Below are 18,750 nucleotides of genomic sequence, written 5' to 3' on the forward strand. Positions count from 1 at the left end.
AGTAGCTTTGTTAATTTTGAAAAACAAACATTTTATAAAAAATTTGCTCTATTCCTACATATAATTCAATAAAATGCCCTAAGCAAAAATAGTAAGATATTCTTCAGTCTTCAATAAGTTGTGAATGCAGATAACTTCCTTACACAGAGTTACTATTATTCATTAACTAGAGGTTAGTTAATGATTTAGGTGATAAGACTTAGTGATGTAGGTTGTAATGTCAGAAGTAGGTTATCCTCTCAAGCAGTATTTGAACAGATGAAAATTATGTAAAAAAGCCAACCGAGATTTCTTTTGCATGCTACCACTAAGCATTCCTAGGCAGAGTTGGCATGGAATGTTTTCTTCTTTAATTGTAAATTAGGAAGACTTTTATATTTTCACATCCATGGAAAAGGTGGTGATTAACTTCATTTTAAAAAGATTATGGTGAACCATTTGAAATATAAGATATAAAATCAGTAAGAGATCTGATGTAATTTAAAATGATGATGAGATCCTTTGAATATATTTCATAACAAATATGAAAAACAACACTGGCTACAAGTACAAGTAGATAAAGGCATCTGTACTATCAATCTCCTTGCCTATGAAAGCAGAACATCTGGAACATAAAATAACCTTTTCTTGGTGACTCAGGGTATCAATGCGAAGCTAAATTATTTTATAAAGCTGAGAGTGAAGATAAAAATGCAGATTATTCTGAACAGGTGGTTAGCTAATACCTACAGAAGTCTCCAGCAATTCTTTTCTGACAAAATGCAAGATCCCAATTTGCTTCTGGTCATTTTCCAACCTTTCATAATGGTAGCTTGAAAGTGTACCATCAACACATCTAAATTATGTCACTGCTTTCCAAATGACAAGAGACCACATGACTGCACGTAATCAATCTCTTTTGACAGTAAGCAGTTTTGGTGAGGAACTGCTGTTATGAAATATATAGACAGTTGTTTATTTTTTCCTCTTCAGGACTCAGAAAATTATGAATTTTATTTATTTGTTACTAGCTTGCTCCTTCTTTCTCTTGTTAGTGACTTTTACTATGTGCCCAAATCATCACTTCCGACTTTTGCTAAAAATGTGTTATTTTTGGTTATCTACTACTACCTCCTTCTAAATTTTTTTCTTACAAGGAAAGAAGAAGACTCGGATTCTGTGAACTTAAGAGTCCTGACTGCAACTGTGTGACCCTGCACAAGTTGCCTGGCTTATCTGAGACCATTTCTATATTTACAAAGTAAAGATAACACCCTTTAAAAAATTATTGTGAAGTAATGAAGATCACTTAACAAACTAAAGCTATTTTCTTCTTGGCGTTAACTGACAAGGAATACATTGCATTTGGCCATTTATTGATTTACTTGCCATTTAACAGATTTGTGGTGTTCTCATGGCTGAAACTCAGAATCTCCTTTGCTGCTAAAACCTCTTGTTTAAAAAAAATTTTCTTTTTCCAGTACTTTTAGATTTGTATTTCCCATAAATACCTTCTGGAAGTTGAGGTTTCGTTATACAGTTTCATCCACTGACTTGCAATTTATTAATAACAATAAAACTTTTCTTAAATATATTAACATTCTGATTAAGTAATATGGAATAGGCAAACAAAGACTAAAAATCACTCTCTTATACCTTCAGTTAAATGCTTAAAATAAGGAATAAATATGCACTGTACATGCTTCACAAAATGAATCCTTAACACAACTTCTAAAGTATCAATGTTAAACAAGTATATATGTAGTTTTAGCAAATTACAATCTATGTTATCCTTGAATTTTAAAAAAAGATTCAACATGGTTTAGAATATTAATTTAAATTTGGTTTATAAAATTTTCCTACAGAAACCTAATAGTTGCTTTAAATTGAAATTAAGATTTAATTTTATCTATGACATTATGTTTCTAGGGGAGTTTTTAGGGGAATGTTCCTTCTAATATGAGCAAAAAATAAAATTTCCAGTATACCAAATATTGGGCAAAAATAAATTTAAACTTTTCATTTTCGTGTACTAGTTTTTCTAACAACTCTGGCTAATCAAAAGATAATAGGGATTGGAAATCCCTAAGGATAAGAGTTTAATTACATAAACAGTACATAAATTTTTTTATTATAATTTATCTTTTAGTTCCATTTAAAAAGGTTATTCAATTCCATACTAAAGGGTTAGGGCATAAAAAAATCTTTTCAGTTACTTTATACATGGAATTTAAAAAATTCTAAAAACAGAATTACTGTTAGCTTAAGAGCACATTATTGGAACAATGTCATTTTAAGTTTGCCTTTTTTCCTTCGAAGAAATGAAAATTCAGACAATTAAGACAATATGATTACACACAGAAGATGACAGTAAACAGGGCAACTGAGAGGCAATGGGACAGCCAAGGAGAAAAAACCATGGTTTTCAGTCAGTGGTAGCACAGATTTAAAATGACTGAACTCGGACCATGTTCTTTTGTTCAGAGTCACTCACTGCCTCTATATAATATCATTAATAGAGATTTTTCTTCATGCAACATGATTTTAAAGGTTAACTTTCGGCAAATTGGGCCTTTCGTGTAAAATAAAAAACAAACAGAAACCCAAACAGCAACTGTCTTCTGAAAACAAACAAAAACCGAAACAAGTTAACAAGCCATGATTTCAGAACTTCTTTTCATGAAGTACATATTGTGGATTTTATTCTCATCTGCACAGTTAATCTCTACCTGATTTTCAAAACCTGCAGAAAGAATGGAGACAGAATTCTTCAGGTAGCAACCTTTGAAATTAGAAGCCATAGCCCTGGGCTACTTCTCAGCAATACAGCAGCCTTGAAATCAGTTAAAAATTATAAAATGCTTTTTCAACAAAAGCGAGTTCAGGAAGGAAAGGATTATAATGCGCATTATGTCTTTTTTTCCTTCTTCTGTGTTTCAAAGGACGTACTATGCTGAGATCTCCTAGAAGCACAGGCATTTCTCATCTAGTGATTTAATGAACACTGACGCTGTAATGCACTAAAATCTATCTATCCTTCAATTTTCATCTATCCCAAAGCAACAAAAAAGAAACCCTTGGTTTTAAACATTGCTTTTATAAAAAAGTTTCAAGAGCCTGACTATCTTTTACCTTACATTTCCCATAGAGCCATAGTGTTCACTGTTGAATTAGCTGTTGACAGCATCATTATTAATGAATGGTAAAGGTAAGCTAAGTATTTTATGGTTGGAGGGAGAAAATGTTGATAAAAAACTTTTATGACAAAAATAGTCTGGATGTTTTTCTAAGAATATGTAATCACGGACTTAAAGGACTTTAAGATGTAATTTCTTATTCTTTTGAATAAGGTAAATGTTCAAAATTAAGCAGGTTTTACATTTCTTTGTTTTTATGTGCCACTATATCTTTAAAAGGAATGAAAACCACATTCAGCTCAGAGGTTTCTTTGGTTACATCAGATCTGCTTCACACACATGGGTTATGAGGGTATATATGCTGCCTCATGGATCGTGATGCTCATATTCCTGAAAAATTCTGTAAACACAACTCAGAGTGATTGCAATTCATGTGAAGGTCCTCAAGAAAGTTTAAGTATAGACTCTTCATAATTTTCTATACGTATTTAGAGACACTCACTAATAATGCTTGGTTCTCTAAAAATCACATTTCTGGACATTATTTGATGTTCAAATCAACAAAAGTCTGGGTTTTTTCCAGGGAAGCTGTATTGCATCATGAGGTTGGTAGTAAATGTTGAGCTGAGTCATTACTAATTCCAGAGTCAACAAATGAATTAACGCTCAGAAGAAAAATTATGGGTAGACATGATGCAGGAGGCAAGAAAGAAAAGGGCCAAGAAATATAATAAACTATAATATGAAGAACATAAGGCATTAAAATTTAGGAAGAGGCATATTTATGAAATCTGCCAAAATTCAGGCTAATTGTGAATTATATATATTGGTTTAGCTTATGGCACTCTACTTAAGAAAAAAAAGCAGTTGTAGCATTTAAAATCATTGATAATGCAATGAATATACTCAAAAATTTTATATTTACAAATAATATCAGTAGCCATGTCTGAATTCTCAACACCACTACAAAACAAGAAACAGTAAGGCAACACTGAAATAATAAAGTCAGCATGTGCTAAGTGTCTTGCTAATTGCTTCGTTTATTTTTATCTCATTTAATCTTCATTATAACTCCATGACAGAGGTATAATTATTACTCTCATTTTACAGATGAGGAGTCTTCAGACTCATCGTGGTCTTCAGACTCAAAATGTAGCTGTTCATTTGCTTATAAAATTTTTGACCTTCCACAGATCAAGTTTTGTTAAATCAAAAACAAGACTTTTACCGTTCTGGAGAACCAAAAAGGAACAGGTATTCTAAGCAGTTGGAAGAAATTCAGGGACCATGTGAAAAACAGGAACTGAGCTCACTGTGTTTCTTAAATTATTTAAGGAATTGTACCATCTTGAGGTGCTATTCAGCTAACAAAGTGTCACAGTGAAGATATTTTATGCATATTTCTCATATGACTTAATTTCCATACCTTCCAGATGTATTCTTCAGTATGGCAAGAGCATCTGGATAGCCATCCATGTTGTAGTCTCCAATACGAAGGGTAATTGGAATTGGTATTTCAGTTGGCCGTTGTTCATGTACAAATGGCACAAAGCCCCAGAGTGTGCCCTTATTGCTGAAATCCTGTAGGACAGGAACCCACTACGGATTAAGAGAAAAAAGATTAGATTTCATAGTTATTTTAGAAAAGAAATCCACCATTTGCAAAACAAATGACTCATGAAAAGTTCTCAAAAGCATGACTTAAGTTCTTATCTCTACAAAATGGTAGGGAATTATAATTTACTTTGATAAATAGGTAACTAACATTCTGGAATAAATAGTCTCCTTTAAAATTCATCACTAGTCATCTTTCCTTGAACTGGCACATAGAGACTTAGAAGGTTTTCACAGAATCAATAGAATCTTAGAACAGAATTGATGTTGATAATCATACAAGTGAACTGTCCATTTTAAAATCTGTGCTTATTGGAAATTTAACTTCAAATGAGTAATTTTAAAAATTAGAGCAAACTGTAATATCACTTAATACTAATGTCATTTTAGGAGGACCAGCTTAGGAAGGAAAATCAGAACATGACAGACTCTCCCTTGTTCTCCTGCTTTGCCTCTTATGATGACTTTAGCCATGATTCTCAGAGCCAAGCAGCTCTGAGGCTTTCCAAATAATACTAGCCCTGACAAGCTCTGCCTGCCTAGGAGAAAAAGCTTTGTCACCCAAACAGCTAGGAAGCTATACTTTAAGTAAGTTCTTTATTTCTATATTTATTATAATGAAGAGAACAGAGAAAATAGGTTGATTTCAAAATGAGCTTTTGGAAATCCTTTTCTCTTCTGAATGCTCAAATCTTTACTTTTAACACCCTAATGCAAACTAAAAATCTGAAGAGTGGAAATCATCACATTAAAATTATAGATGTGCCCATAATTAGCTAAGACTATGGATTCTGGCACATAACCTGGAGATGTCCAAACAGAAGCAGGTGCAGCTGGCTTGAAACGGCAGGAGGCCAAACATGCCTACAGATGTTTTTTTTCAAATAAGCAGGTGACTCACTTATATGGCTCCAAGTCAAACTATATAAAAAAAAGATGGCTTCTTGAAAAGGGTTTTTAGTACACAGCGTATTCCAAATATTTTCTATGTTATCCATAGAAAGCATAATTTACCAAGGAAAAAGAAAAAAAATAGCTTAACCATAAAGACAAATTTACAGAAAATGAGCTGTTTTGAAAAACTGATCTGCATCTTCAATTTGTCAGTATTTCTTAAAATAAAAAGTATTGTATATTATCAAAATGTTTTGATGTTTCATGTGACTGAAAAAAGCTGTTTTGGTTTGAAGAGGATGGGAAATTTCAAAAAAATGCTAGGTTTCTGAAGAGACTGACAGTTTATTAATGAGTATAAAGTATTTCTGTTAAGGTAAATGTATTAAGGTCTAAGCAGTAAAAAGATTTTTCATTAATATGACATCCTTAACAGTCAAAAAAGAACTGTGACATTTATCTTCCCAGAGAGAAATGATTGTATAATTTAAAAATATTCTTATAGCAGTCTGTCACTTGAAGACAGGCTATAATTACTAGGTTTACTTTATAGCTGTGAACCAATAATGAGGTGTTACTTGACCTAATGTTTTCAGTGATTCAAAAACTTAGAAAAAAAAATCCAAGATAATAAACCTTATGGGTGTATGAGTTAAATGCTTTTAGAATGCTGACTGTACGAATATTTGTTTTCTTTATTATTTTAGTATAAAAGGTGGTATTTTTTAACCATAAGAGCTATAAAAATCAAAAGGTTATGCCATCATTTATTACCCTCAAACAGAAAATAAAACTGCTTAATTCTACTACTGTATTACTAGTTTTCTTTCAGGTGCTATCAATATGGAAAAAGTCTCAATGTCATAACCTATCATTTCCATATTAATCTTCTGCTGTGACAATCAGATTCTAAACTGTTTAACTATAAGCTACAGAGAAAAAGTCAGCATGAGAGAATGAAGCAGATCTAGATATCACAAATTAAAACAGATTTTATTAAAGACTAGCCTTGAAGACAGATACAATGTTCTTCTACATAATCCTTTATTATAGTTACAGTGTGTTTTCCCATATTCCCAGCATGTAAATGGCTAACACATCACTTAACTACAAGATCAAGAATGGGTCTTTTTTACCAGAAGTGATTACAATAGTACTTTCCTCCCAGTAAACCCATAAAAACAATTTAAATACATTTCAGTAAGTTAAAATTAAGGAAGTCAATTTATTTGGGGGTTTTTTCTATTCTGATACCTCAGATACTTTTTCTAATCTTGAAAGATTTTTTTTTTCAGAAACATAAATCTAATTACATTAAAAAACAAGTAGATATACCTGCTTTGTTCTGGATCTTGATAAGTAAATGGTACTCTTCTGGCAGTTTTTATCTTCACAGCCTGGCAGTAAGTGATCCATGTGTCCGTCTCCATCTGCCAAAAGAAACTTCAAGAGTTCATCAACTGCCACAGAGTAATGTTCTTGTATGGGAGTTAAGTTTCCTATTTGTTCAAAGTCTGCATCAATCTAGCTAAACTGAAGAATATGATTAATGGCTTTGTAGTGAATGTAATTCAATTAAAAAAGTACTCTGGCCTTTGCTATCCTGTTAACCAGACTGCGTCTTGTTTTAAATTGCTCACTTTTCTGAGGTTAAATATTTATCCAATGTTGGAAGAAGACCTCATTTCAGGCTTTAATGTTAAAATCATCAATTAAAAAAATGTGACTTTTAACTTATTTACATAATTATCACTGCTGCCCCAGGAGAAAAACAAGCATGTCAATAGTAACCCATTATTACATGGCTTATTTTAAATGTCTTTACACATAACTTATCTTTACAAATACTTTTAAGTGACAACGAACTTCAACTCAAGAGTTACAAAGCTCTCAGCACCCTAGCTTCTAAAATGCACAATACATTTTTAACAATAAAAAGGCAAATGAAGGGAATATAGATGTAATTTCCAACTGACTGGTTTTTAAACAGCTGCACAATGTTCTGCAAAGACCTCTAAAGATGAGGTTACTGAGGAACTTGGAGTCATCTCCTCTAGTGCTCCCTCCTATCTACTGCTCCCTGCCTGATGGAGTTTACAGATTTTGATATCCTTGAGCTAAATCTCTGCAGGGATACAGGGACATTCACAATGGAGTGGTCATGTAGCTTATAACTTTGGGCCCTAAATTTGTGTTGCTTTAATCACTAATTTGCTATGGTTTAATTTATCATTTAACGTGTGCCCGAATGAATACCTTTGCTTGTAAGGATATATAAGGGTTAAGAATAAAAAAAGTCCTTCCTTAAGGTTCTCTTACCCTGGGAAGCCCCTTCACCAGTGGGCTTCACCAGAGATCAGGTGGGATAGAAAGGGAGCTTCAGAAGTTTGGAAGAGAGTGCAGCGACTGGTCTGTGGCAAGCAGAACACGGAGAGACTGGCACAAAGGATCCATGCCACCCTGCTGCACTCTCCAACCTGAGATGCACAATTGCATCTTGGTTTGGTAAGTCAGGAATTTTACTGTGTGTTGGATTGGTATGTGTGGGGGTGCTGCATGCTGAAACTTGGGCTTCAGAGAACAGAACTGGGGAGAGGACATGGATTGGCTGCAAGGAGACAGCCTGAAGGGGCTGGAATGTGGTATGGGTCGAAACCAGGAGTTTGTGCAAGGGAGGCTGGGTCTGCCATCAAAAGCCCCATTGTTAACAAGTGAAGGGAGGGATGGGACTCAGCCAAAGCAGCCTCTGAGCATACTCACAGGGGCATGACCCTGCCATAGAAGACCCACTGTTAACATGCACTGTGAAGAGAGGGGCGGCACCCAGCCATAGCAACCTCCTTATCAGTGAGCTCACAGTCTCTAAGAACTCTGGGAGCACGCAAACACTGGCAGGTTGCCCTCAGACGGAGGCAGGGCTGAAATGTAAGCCCGGTCTCAGGCGGCTTTGGTGGATTTATGCTGCTAGTGCCTTTGTAAACTCAGCACCTGCAAGGCATCTGAGCATTACTGGTGCGCTGCTGGGGCAGACCTGACCTAAGCAGTAGGTGCACTCACGTGGGGGTGGGTCTGGGCTCTGGGCGAACTCCGTGCCTCCCACAGTGGATCCAGGTGTGCAGCCTTGTGCGAGTACAGTGGGTCGTGGTGTCTAACTTTAGCAGATCTGCCCTGGTGGTCTGTGAGCACAGCGCATGAGGGACACCCAGGCAGACTGCCTGCCTTCCCATGGCTGATACAGGGCCGAGGGCAGCACCAACAGTGTACTTTGTGAGCCTGCGCAAACGGTAGCAGGTGTTGTGCACTTCCCAGTGGACAGCTCCTACAGGGAGTACTGAGAGGCTCATCTCTCAGAGGAAGCACTCCAGCCCCACCCACCTCACACAGCAGCTCAGAAACGGATCCGGGGCCTTCTACTCAAACAAGAGGGGAGCCAACCTGGCCCCCGACAGGGCTGCGGCAACCACAGAGCAAAGAGGAGGCCCTGCTCAACATCCAGTGCGGGCTCTGGTCATCACAACACCCATCACACCCACTATGAAGGGGGTAACAGCCAGAACACACGGAGGAAAGATGTCGCGGCCATCCATACTAAAAACGGTCCTTGCAACAAATTTATCAGATGCATGTCAGCTACACAGGGACACTCCCATATAAAAAGAGCCCGTCAAAAGATCCAACTCCAGGCAGGAGTATTTGGAAAGGAGACAGCTTTCCAAAGGCATAAACAGATATCATAGTTAAAAAAGAATAAATAAGAGCTAGTCAAGTGAAGATTTAAATGCAGAATGTGATTTATAAACTGGCTCTAGTAATATCATAGACTTCATTAAAAGCCAAACCATCTTATTGCAATTAAGGTGGGACTAATCAAGAAGAACATTACTAAGTCTCTGTCCTTCACTTCTACCCCAATGGCAAAATACTCAGATTAGATTCTGATTTATACTTTTCTTTTCTCCTAGTTTCGCTTTCTTCTAAGTAGTTTCCTATTTCCCACAAGTATTTTGACGATTACTTGCCTGGTATTTAAATACTAGGAAATAACCTCCTGTTAAACATACAACTAAATCACATAACATCATAATTATGTTTTTAGTAGGAATTACCAGCAATTTTTTATAGATATGGTCATAGAAATCTAATACTCTATCAGAGAATGTGCTCCTTGTACTGACTCTAAGTGCTATTTTTTGATATTTAGGGGAAGTGACAGAAAAGCTTTCTGAGAGTTCAACTTATTAATGCCCAAAGGAAACTTCCTCTCTCTTAAATGCAATCAACTTTTAAACCTTACATGTTTCACTTTTTTGCATGTTTAAAAAAGAATTTTAATTTGTAAATAACTTAAACTTAAAATAGTACAAGAATGCCTGTAAATGTTGTAACTAGACTGGCCTATTAACATTTTATCCCATTTATTTTATCATTTGTGTTCTCTGTGAAATCAATTTTCTTTTGAACTATACATACATTATGGCCTTTTACCCTTAAACACTTGGCTGTGTATTTCCTAGGAGTAAGAATATTCTCTTATATAACCACAGTACAATTATCAATTCATCGATTCACAAAGACACCTTTAGCTACTGTACTATATCTATATTCCAATTTTGTCCATTGACCTAGTAATGTCATGTATAGCATTTTTGCCCTTCTAACACAGGATCCAGTCTAAGGGTAGGAACTGCATCTTTAGTTGTTATTTTTAGCCTCCTTTAACCTAGAATATTTCCATAGGCTTTCTTTGTCTTTTACAACGTGCATTTCTTTTTCTACCTCACACTATGGGAATCTTTTACTTTTTAATAAGCTATTATGTCTAGGGAAGAAAGTAGTTTCATAAAAATAAGCTTATTACTAGTTATTAGAAACTAGTAATAAGCAAATTCTCTGAAAAATGTGACTATGAGGAAAGTCCACGCTGATGGAGGTACCAGTTTGAACTTTGCACACATTCCTTAAAGAAGTCCCAGAAATGACTAACTCTGGACTGCCTTCTCCTCAGGACTTCACTTATATTACATACCTCAAGTGTTTTTGAAGGCTAAAATTCCCTCTCAAAGGCTTAACAGAAAATGTAACAGAAGGAATGACATTTTGATTAACTTATTTTATGAACTGTGGTGTGAAATTTGAACACTGGAATGGCAGACCGCTAGAGATTGAAGGGCACGCTGAACGCATGTAAATTTCCATCTGATGTTAACCTTTGCCAAATTTCAAATGAAATTCTCTAAAATAGATAATTTTAATGAGATAGATTTAATGATTCAAATGTATTTTCTGAAAATTTTTAATTTTAAAACCAAAAGAACACTAAAATAAAGTTGTTTTCATAATGGATTGTAATGAATTTTGGTATAATAATTTTTCCTTTTTAAATTAAGCAGAGGAGAAAGAGGAAGATACACATAAAAAAGGGTCACATTTATATTATGTTTCCTCTTAAACATTCAGGACATTTTCAGTCTCAGTCTCTGAAATTAATTGACCTGTTGTATCGTGTAAACAAAATACAACTCATTATTCTGGCACCAAGTTACTATTCAACTTTGTAAACCACCATTTCTTTAATGCAGTGATTCTTAAAGTGTGGTTCCTGGTCCCAGAGCCTCAGCATCACCTGGGAACTCGTTAGAAATGTCAGTTCTTATGCTCCTGCCCTGGTCTAATGAATCAGAACCTCTGAGGTTGGGGCTCAGCAATCGATATTTTCATAAGCCCTCTGGCTGATTCAGATGCATGGTAGAATGTGGGAACCACTGCTCTAAGGCACTTACGCTGGTCTCCCATTGACACCAGGGGGTGCTATACATATCCTACTTCTGTCTTGATCATGCTCCTCCATTAAGAATAAAATTCTCTGGCTAATCAAATTCCACTATTCATTTAGGACTCAGTTTGTATCTTGCTCCAGCCTCTTGAGACTGACTGCAGGTCATCTTTTGCAAATTTTTGTGTCTTTTGGGCAGGGTAACTCATTATGGCAGTGGAACAACCACTCCTACATAAAACAACTGTTTTCGGTGAACATCTTGCCACTCCATGAGACTGTATGGAGATTTGGATATAATGGTAAGAAGGAAGAACAAGGATCAGTTCAGTTAGCTTTGGATTTTTAACCTGGCTTAACTTCTAATGAGTAATTAGACATGTACTTTTGGTGAAAAGACTGAGAAATAATTTTTAAGATATTAGAATTTGGGGAGCAACAGGTACAGCTGTTTTTGTATTTTTTAGGACTGTTCAAGAGGTATTCAGCTTTTTCGAAAGTCTTCCTCCTACTCTTCTCCCCAGCTCCCTTTCATAGTGGCAAACACTGCAGCACGTTTTCTTGTGTATCCTTCACTACATAGTCTTTGCATGTACATATAATATATATAATTTTGCACAAAGGGTAGTGTACACTACACACTTTTTGGAACCTTGACTTTTTGATTTAATATATCTGAGAACATTCCACGTTGATAAACTTACATCTGCCTTATATAATATAGCATTAAGTTTTATGGGTTTATCTCAATATAGCCAAATCTCTGTTGATGCAAACACTGAGTTGTTTCCCATCTTTTGGTAATCCAAATAATTCAACAATGAATAACTGCACACATAATATCTTGTCTTTGTGAGATTATACTATGAATTCTTAAAATGGAAATGACTGATTCAATGATTATATATAATTAAAAATTTTAAGTTAATCTCTGCAGAGTAGTTCTCAAACTAGTCTCAAGAATCCTTTGTACTCCTTTTAAAAGTCAGGACCCCAACAAGCTTTGTTTATGTGGGTTAAACCTATGGGTATTATTTCTATGGTTATTAACTTGAAATTAAGACCAAGAAATATGTAAATATTTAAGGGAAAAATAATCATAAATACATTACATATAAACATAACTAACATTTTTATGAAAAATAACTGTTCCAAAGCAAAAACATTCTATGAGAAGAATGGCAATATCTGGCCTAGTAGAGAAAATTTGAATTTTCATACTGTTTTTGTATTTAATCTGTTGCTTTGGTGACAAATATGAAAGCATATAGTTGGAAGAGGTATTTTAACAGGCTTTTCAGATAACTCTGATGTTCCTCCCTGCCCCACCACAACTCAGTAAGTGATCATTTCTTAAAGATTAGTTGAAATGAAGAATCTAAAGCTGTATCAATGAACTTTTCCTATTCTCTTAATTAAAATCCAGTAGTCTATTTTGCACTTTGAAAGGGGTGTTTAACTGATGCATGACTTTGTAAAATCAAACATCAAATATTTAGAAGACATTGGTTCATGAGTTATGTAGATCTTCCAAATGTTAAAACATTTTATTACATAGTATTAAAAAAAAGTTCACATTTGTTAGTATCATCACCAATCTCATAAAAAAAAGTCTTTAGATACTGAAGAGCTGTCACCTCATAGTACCAGATAAAAGTTTTCCAAAATTCCAATTTTTGCTTGAAAGTACAAATTTTATCATTGGCACTTTTCTATTCGTTGTTTTCTTGAAGTGTCAGGTTCACTCTGTTCGTTTTAGAGAAAATATCTACCAAATCTCCAAGTCTGAACAACCATAGTTTGTCTATCAGTTCTTTCAAGCAAAAAATGGTGAAATTGATACTACATTAAAAAAAAAAAGTTAGTTCAGCTTGCAACTCAATCACACCAGTGTTTTTAATCAAGACAACCACCACACTCTGCATGGAAGTGTTTTATGCATACATATTATTTCCTGATAGAGTATTAAAAAGTGTGTTCTCAAGGGTTGAGATTTAATAAAATTATTAATTTTTGCTGTTTCATCATAAACATTCTTAAATGAAACTATTCTTCCTTCCTTCCTCCTTCTTCTTTATTTCAGTGTATAGTGGTAAAGAATACAGTAAGTGTTAATAAAGTTTCGTGCTTTGATTTGTGCTGAATGGCAAGCAGCTTTTTATGTCATTGGTTTTTACCATCAGAGCAAATGTTAACACTGTGAAAAAGGCAAATAATATCTTAGTGTTCCTATGAAATAGTTTTGATCTTGTGGACCCCCTGATACAGCTGAAGGAAAACTTCTCCCAGCCTCCCAGGATCCATACTTTGAACCACACTTTGAGAATCTTTGCCAGAGAGGTTGTACCAATAAGCGAATTATTAAATGTTTTGATTTTTGTGACTGTGATTATAAAAATGGCATTTCATTGTGGTTTTAATTTTTAGTTTTCTTACTAATGATGTTGTTGGCCTTTTAAAAATTGAAATATAGTTAATTTACAATGTTTTATTAGTTTCAAGTATATAACACAGTGATTAAATATTTTATGGATTTTATGCCATTTAAAGTGATTACAAAATAATGGCTCTATTTCCCTGTGCTGTACAATGTATCCTTGTTGCTTACTTATTTTATTACATAGTAGTTTTTGTCACTTAACCCCATACCCCATCACACCCCTCCCCTAAAAACAAGAAAGCCCAAAGTCATCAAAAGAAAGGAAATATTAAAGATCAAAGAAGAAAAATAAAATACAATAGCGAACCCCCACCCCCTAGCCCAGAAAAGATCAATGAAATCAAGAGCTGGTTTTTTGAAAGGATAAACAAAATTGATAAACTATCAGCCATGCTCATCAAAAAGAAAAAAGAGGGGACCCAAATAAAGTATAAAAATATAAAAATCCTCAACAAAATATTAGTAAATCAAATTCAAAAATATATACAAAAGATCAAGCACCATGATCAAGTGGGACTTAATCCAGGTATGCAAGGATGCTTCAATATTCACAAATCAATCAATGTGATACATCACATTAAACGAAGGATAAAAATGACATGATCATCTCAATAGATACAGAAAATGCATATGACAAAATTCAACATCCATTCATGGTAAAAACTGGCATCAAAGTTGGTATCGAGGGCACATATCGCAACATAATAAAGGCCATTTATGACAAACCCAAAGCAGACATCATACTCAAAGGTGAAATTAGGCTCCTTTAAAATCAGGAACAAGACAAGGATGTCAGCTCTTTCCACCTCTATTTAACATAGTATTGGAAGTCCTAGCCACAGCAATCAGACAAGTAAAAGAAATAAAAGGGCAGCCACATTGAAAGGGAAGAGGTAAAACTGTCACTATTTGCAGATGATGTAATACTATATACAGGAAACTCTCCACCAAACTATATTAAAACTAATAAATGAATTCAGTAAAGTTGCAGGATATAAGAGTAACACACAGAAATGTGTTGCTTTTCTGTATAATAATAATGAACAATGAAAGAGAAATTAAAGAAACAATCCCATTTATAATCACATCAGAAAGAATTAAAACAGCTAGGAATAAACTTAACCAAGGAGGTTAAAGACCTATACTCTGAAAACTATAAAACATTTATAAAAAATTTGAAAATAACGCAAGGAAATGGAAAGGTAGTCCATGCTCTTGGTTTGGAAGAATTAATACTGTTAAAATGGCCAAATTATTCAAAGCAATCTACAGATTCAATGAAATTCCTATCAAAATACCCATGACCTTTTTCACATAACTAGAAGAAATAATCCGAAAATTTATTTGGAACCACAAAAGACCAGAATTGCCAAAGCAATCTTGAGAAAAAGAGAGAAAGCTGAAAGTATCAAGCTCCCTGACTTCAGACTATACTCTAAAGCTACAGTAATCAGAACAGCACAGTATTGTGCAAAAACAGACACAAAGATCAATGGAACAGACTAGAGAGCTCAGAAATAAACTGACACACACATGGTCAATTGGTCTAAGACAAAGGATGCAAGAATATATGATGGAGAACACACAATGGAGAAAAGACAGTCTCATCAATAAGTTGTGCTGGGAAAACCAGACAGCTACATGGAAAAAAACAAGGGTAGAACATTTCCTCACACCATATACAAAAATAAACAAAAAATGAATTAAAGACCTAAACTGTACGACCTGAAACAATAAAACTCCTGGAAGAGAACACAGGCAGGAGGCAGAACACTCTTCGTTCTGTATGTGATTTATTAATATTTTCCCTTATCACTTCTAGGTATTTCTTATAATTTATAAAGACTTTTCCAATTCACAGTACTTTGGGACATTATTTGCACTTTTAAGTCTTAGATTCACTTCGAATTTATTTTAGCATAAGAGGTGAGTTACGATCCTACTGTACTTTTTTACAGATGGATATATCCATTTGTCTCACACCACTTACTGAATGATTCATAATTTTCAGAAAAGAAAATCTTATGTATTTGTCTATGTCTGTAAAATGATCAAAAGGAGTGTAATTTGGCCACAGCAAGGGGTCACTGTGAGAATTTAATGTTGGGAAATAACTTGGGAAAAATTACAGAGCAGTAAACAACCATAAAAGAGCACATTATTCCTCTATATCCCTTCTATCACTGTGGTATGCTGTGTGCACTTAGGACAGTGGTATGTAATAGGTAGGCAACAGAGTAAAAAATGTGTAACCCTTGGAAGGACAGAGCGCTTTTTCTTGAGTTCACACTTTCAGGGCTTACTGTAATGCTTCCAGTAGGAAATGCTGAAACATTTGGTCATGAAAAATGAAAGCAACAATTTAGGATACAACAAATGTTATTCCATAGATGAGGGAACAAAAACTGTAAGTAGAATGGCTAAATATTTTGATCTATAGCCTGGAACTCTGAGTTCAGTAACAAAAATAAATCAGTGATTCATGAATTACAGAGTAGAGCATGTCATGACAGCCCAAATGGGGAATAAATCAAAATGACTCCTTCCACCATGTGAAAAGTTTACCCATGGATGGCAATTGGGTATACAAGATACAAATACTACAAGTCACACAACTAATTAATGACAGAAGGTTCTAAACGGAACTCAAGGCTTTCTTTAACTTTTAACATGTGGGACCCAATGCTGGAAGATTTATATACAGAGTTTCTAAAACTTCATTTCTTGCTAAAATGGACCTAGAATATCAGTAAAAGTAACAGCTTTCCAGCTTAACAACAACAACAGCTTAACATTACATATGTTAAGAGACATGTGAGATGTATGACACATAATGCATTCACATATTATACATTTTTCATTATTCATTATTAACATAAAGCTGGTAATACACATACTAAAATACAAAACATTTCCTTTTCACTTCCACTATAATATAGTATATTACTTTATAGTTTTCAGAAGAACACATCATTATTGTAAGAGATATTATTGGCACAGAAGTACTCTGAATATGATATAAAGCTATTACAATATAATGGCCAGATTAGATTTTTTAGGGCAATAAAATTTAGAACTTTATAATAAATGGTGAATAGTACAAAAAATAGGCGTCACACATGGAAATATTTGATTTCTTTCTTTTTTTAATGTTCATTAACCAAACTATGACAATAAGAAACAGGTGCTATAAAACACACATACACACAGATAGGAGAAGAACATATCCCATTACCATGTAGAAAGTATAAACTCATTTTCTTCAAAATTGAAACATGATATTCATTTTGAATGACATAAATTGCAGAATTATGAATAAATATATCAGTTTACTTATTTTTCTTCAGGTGATAAATAGCATATAGGTTGATTTTCAAGTTATACTCCTATAAATATGGTATTAATATACTCATGTGGTTGAAGACAAGTTAACAGAGCGCCAGGGAATTGACAGGACTTCAGTGATAAGAAACAGAGCTTGTGAAGGAATATGAACATGATCAGACAGAAAAACTACAATTCTTTAAGATGTTGCTGGTTACCATCAGACATAGTAATAATGGCTGGGGTCAAGGATATGGAAAGTTAACTAAATTTACTTTAAGTTTAGGTTTTGTGAATAGCTGGCCATGAAATACAAATTTCACAATGACTTAGTTTCCTCTTGTCAATTCTATTTATTGTTCTTATTGAAAGGATAAGGTGTTTTCCCTTGTCATTTCAGCTCCTAATTATCTATCGAGTTTCAATAATGTCTCCAGGATACTTATCTACTGATGCTTTTTCTGTTTTGCTGAATATACTGATTTTTTACTACTATGTCTGAATACTTTTTGCCCTAATTAAGAACACTACAAAGCAAATTCATGACCTATTCAACTTCCTGTTCTGAGTTCCCTCTGCTCTATTACGTGACTAGAGGTAAAAGTCAACTGTTTTGGTGAGTAGGGAGGTAATGGGGTAAAGAGGCCCAAGCTAGCCCAGACACCAGTGGGTACATGATAGTAGAAATGCCTACTAAACATTCTACATGGCAATGGCATTCTTTATTTTACTTCTGGAAGCTAGGAAGAGGGTAAAAAGAAGGCTGGATTAGATGATTATTAAGATTCTTATGATTAAGTCTAAACTCTATGAATATTATTCTATATTAGCTATCAAACATGCTCTAAAATAAGAATTCTCTTAGCTTTCCTTAACAAAAATGAACACTGTATATTTATTTAACTATACACAGATATAGTATAATTTTTCTATAATGTTCATGTATCATAAAATGAATAAATGTTCCTATAAATAATGCTTTAAAACTTTTGAATATATTTTAAAAAATCAAACAATATGTTATTTAACATCACGTTGATAAAAAATAAGAAGAGTTAAGTTTATTCTACTTGTACAACTGATTAGTTTAATTTAGATATCCTCTTCATGTTTCACTGAGTTGAGTGATATTTGAAGACTATTACTTTGTTTACTTCTGAGTGCTCTCAGCATAACATAAAATTGTGTCTGTGGCCTCTTCAGCAAGTGGTGTTGGGAAAACTGGATAGCTTGTAAATCAACAGAACACTCCCTCACTCCATACACAAAAATTAACTCAAAATGGCTTAAAGACTCAAATATAAGACAAGACACAATAAATCTCCTAGAAGAAAACATAGGCAAAGTATTCTCTGACATAAATCTTAGTAACGCTCTCCTAGGGCAGTCTACAACCAGGTAATAGAAATAAGAGCAAAAATAAACAAATGACACCTAATTAAACTTATAAGTGTTTTGTATAGCAAAGGAAACCACAAGCAAAACAAAACAACAACCTGTGGAATGGGAGAAAATATTTGCAAATGACGTGACTGACAAAGGCTTAATCTACAGAATATATAACAGCTCATACAACTTAATAACAAAAC

The 18,750-nt window shown here is 34.2% G+C and overlaps 1 protein-coding gene across 1 annotated transcript in view; it reads right to left on the reverse strand.

Moving 5' to 3' along the window:
- The window catches only part of ITFG1 (integrin alpha FG-GAP repeat containing 1), a 204,988-nt gene that overhangs the window by 93,046 nt on the left and 93,192 nt on the right, over positions 1-18,750 (reverse strand). Inside the window, exons 9-10 of the mRNA XM_006207867.3 lie at positions 6,960-7,054; positions 4,543-4,715 (exon numbers count right to left, since the gene is read on the reverse strand). Coding sequence (XP_006207929.2) covers positions 4,543-4,715; positions 6,960-7,054 — 268 coding nt within the window. The remainder of the gene's footprint in view (positions 1-4,542; positions 4,716-6,959; positions 7,055-18,750) is intronic.

The sequence above is a fragment of the Vicugna pacos genome, chromosome 9 (genome assembly GCF_048564905.1).
Source record: "Vicugna pacos chromosome 9, VicPac4, whole genome shotgun sequence".
In the NCBI taxonomy this organism is placed as follows: Eukaryota; Metazoa; Chordata; class Mammalia; order Artiodactyla; family Camelidae; genus Vicugna; species Vicugna pacos.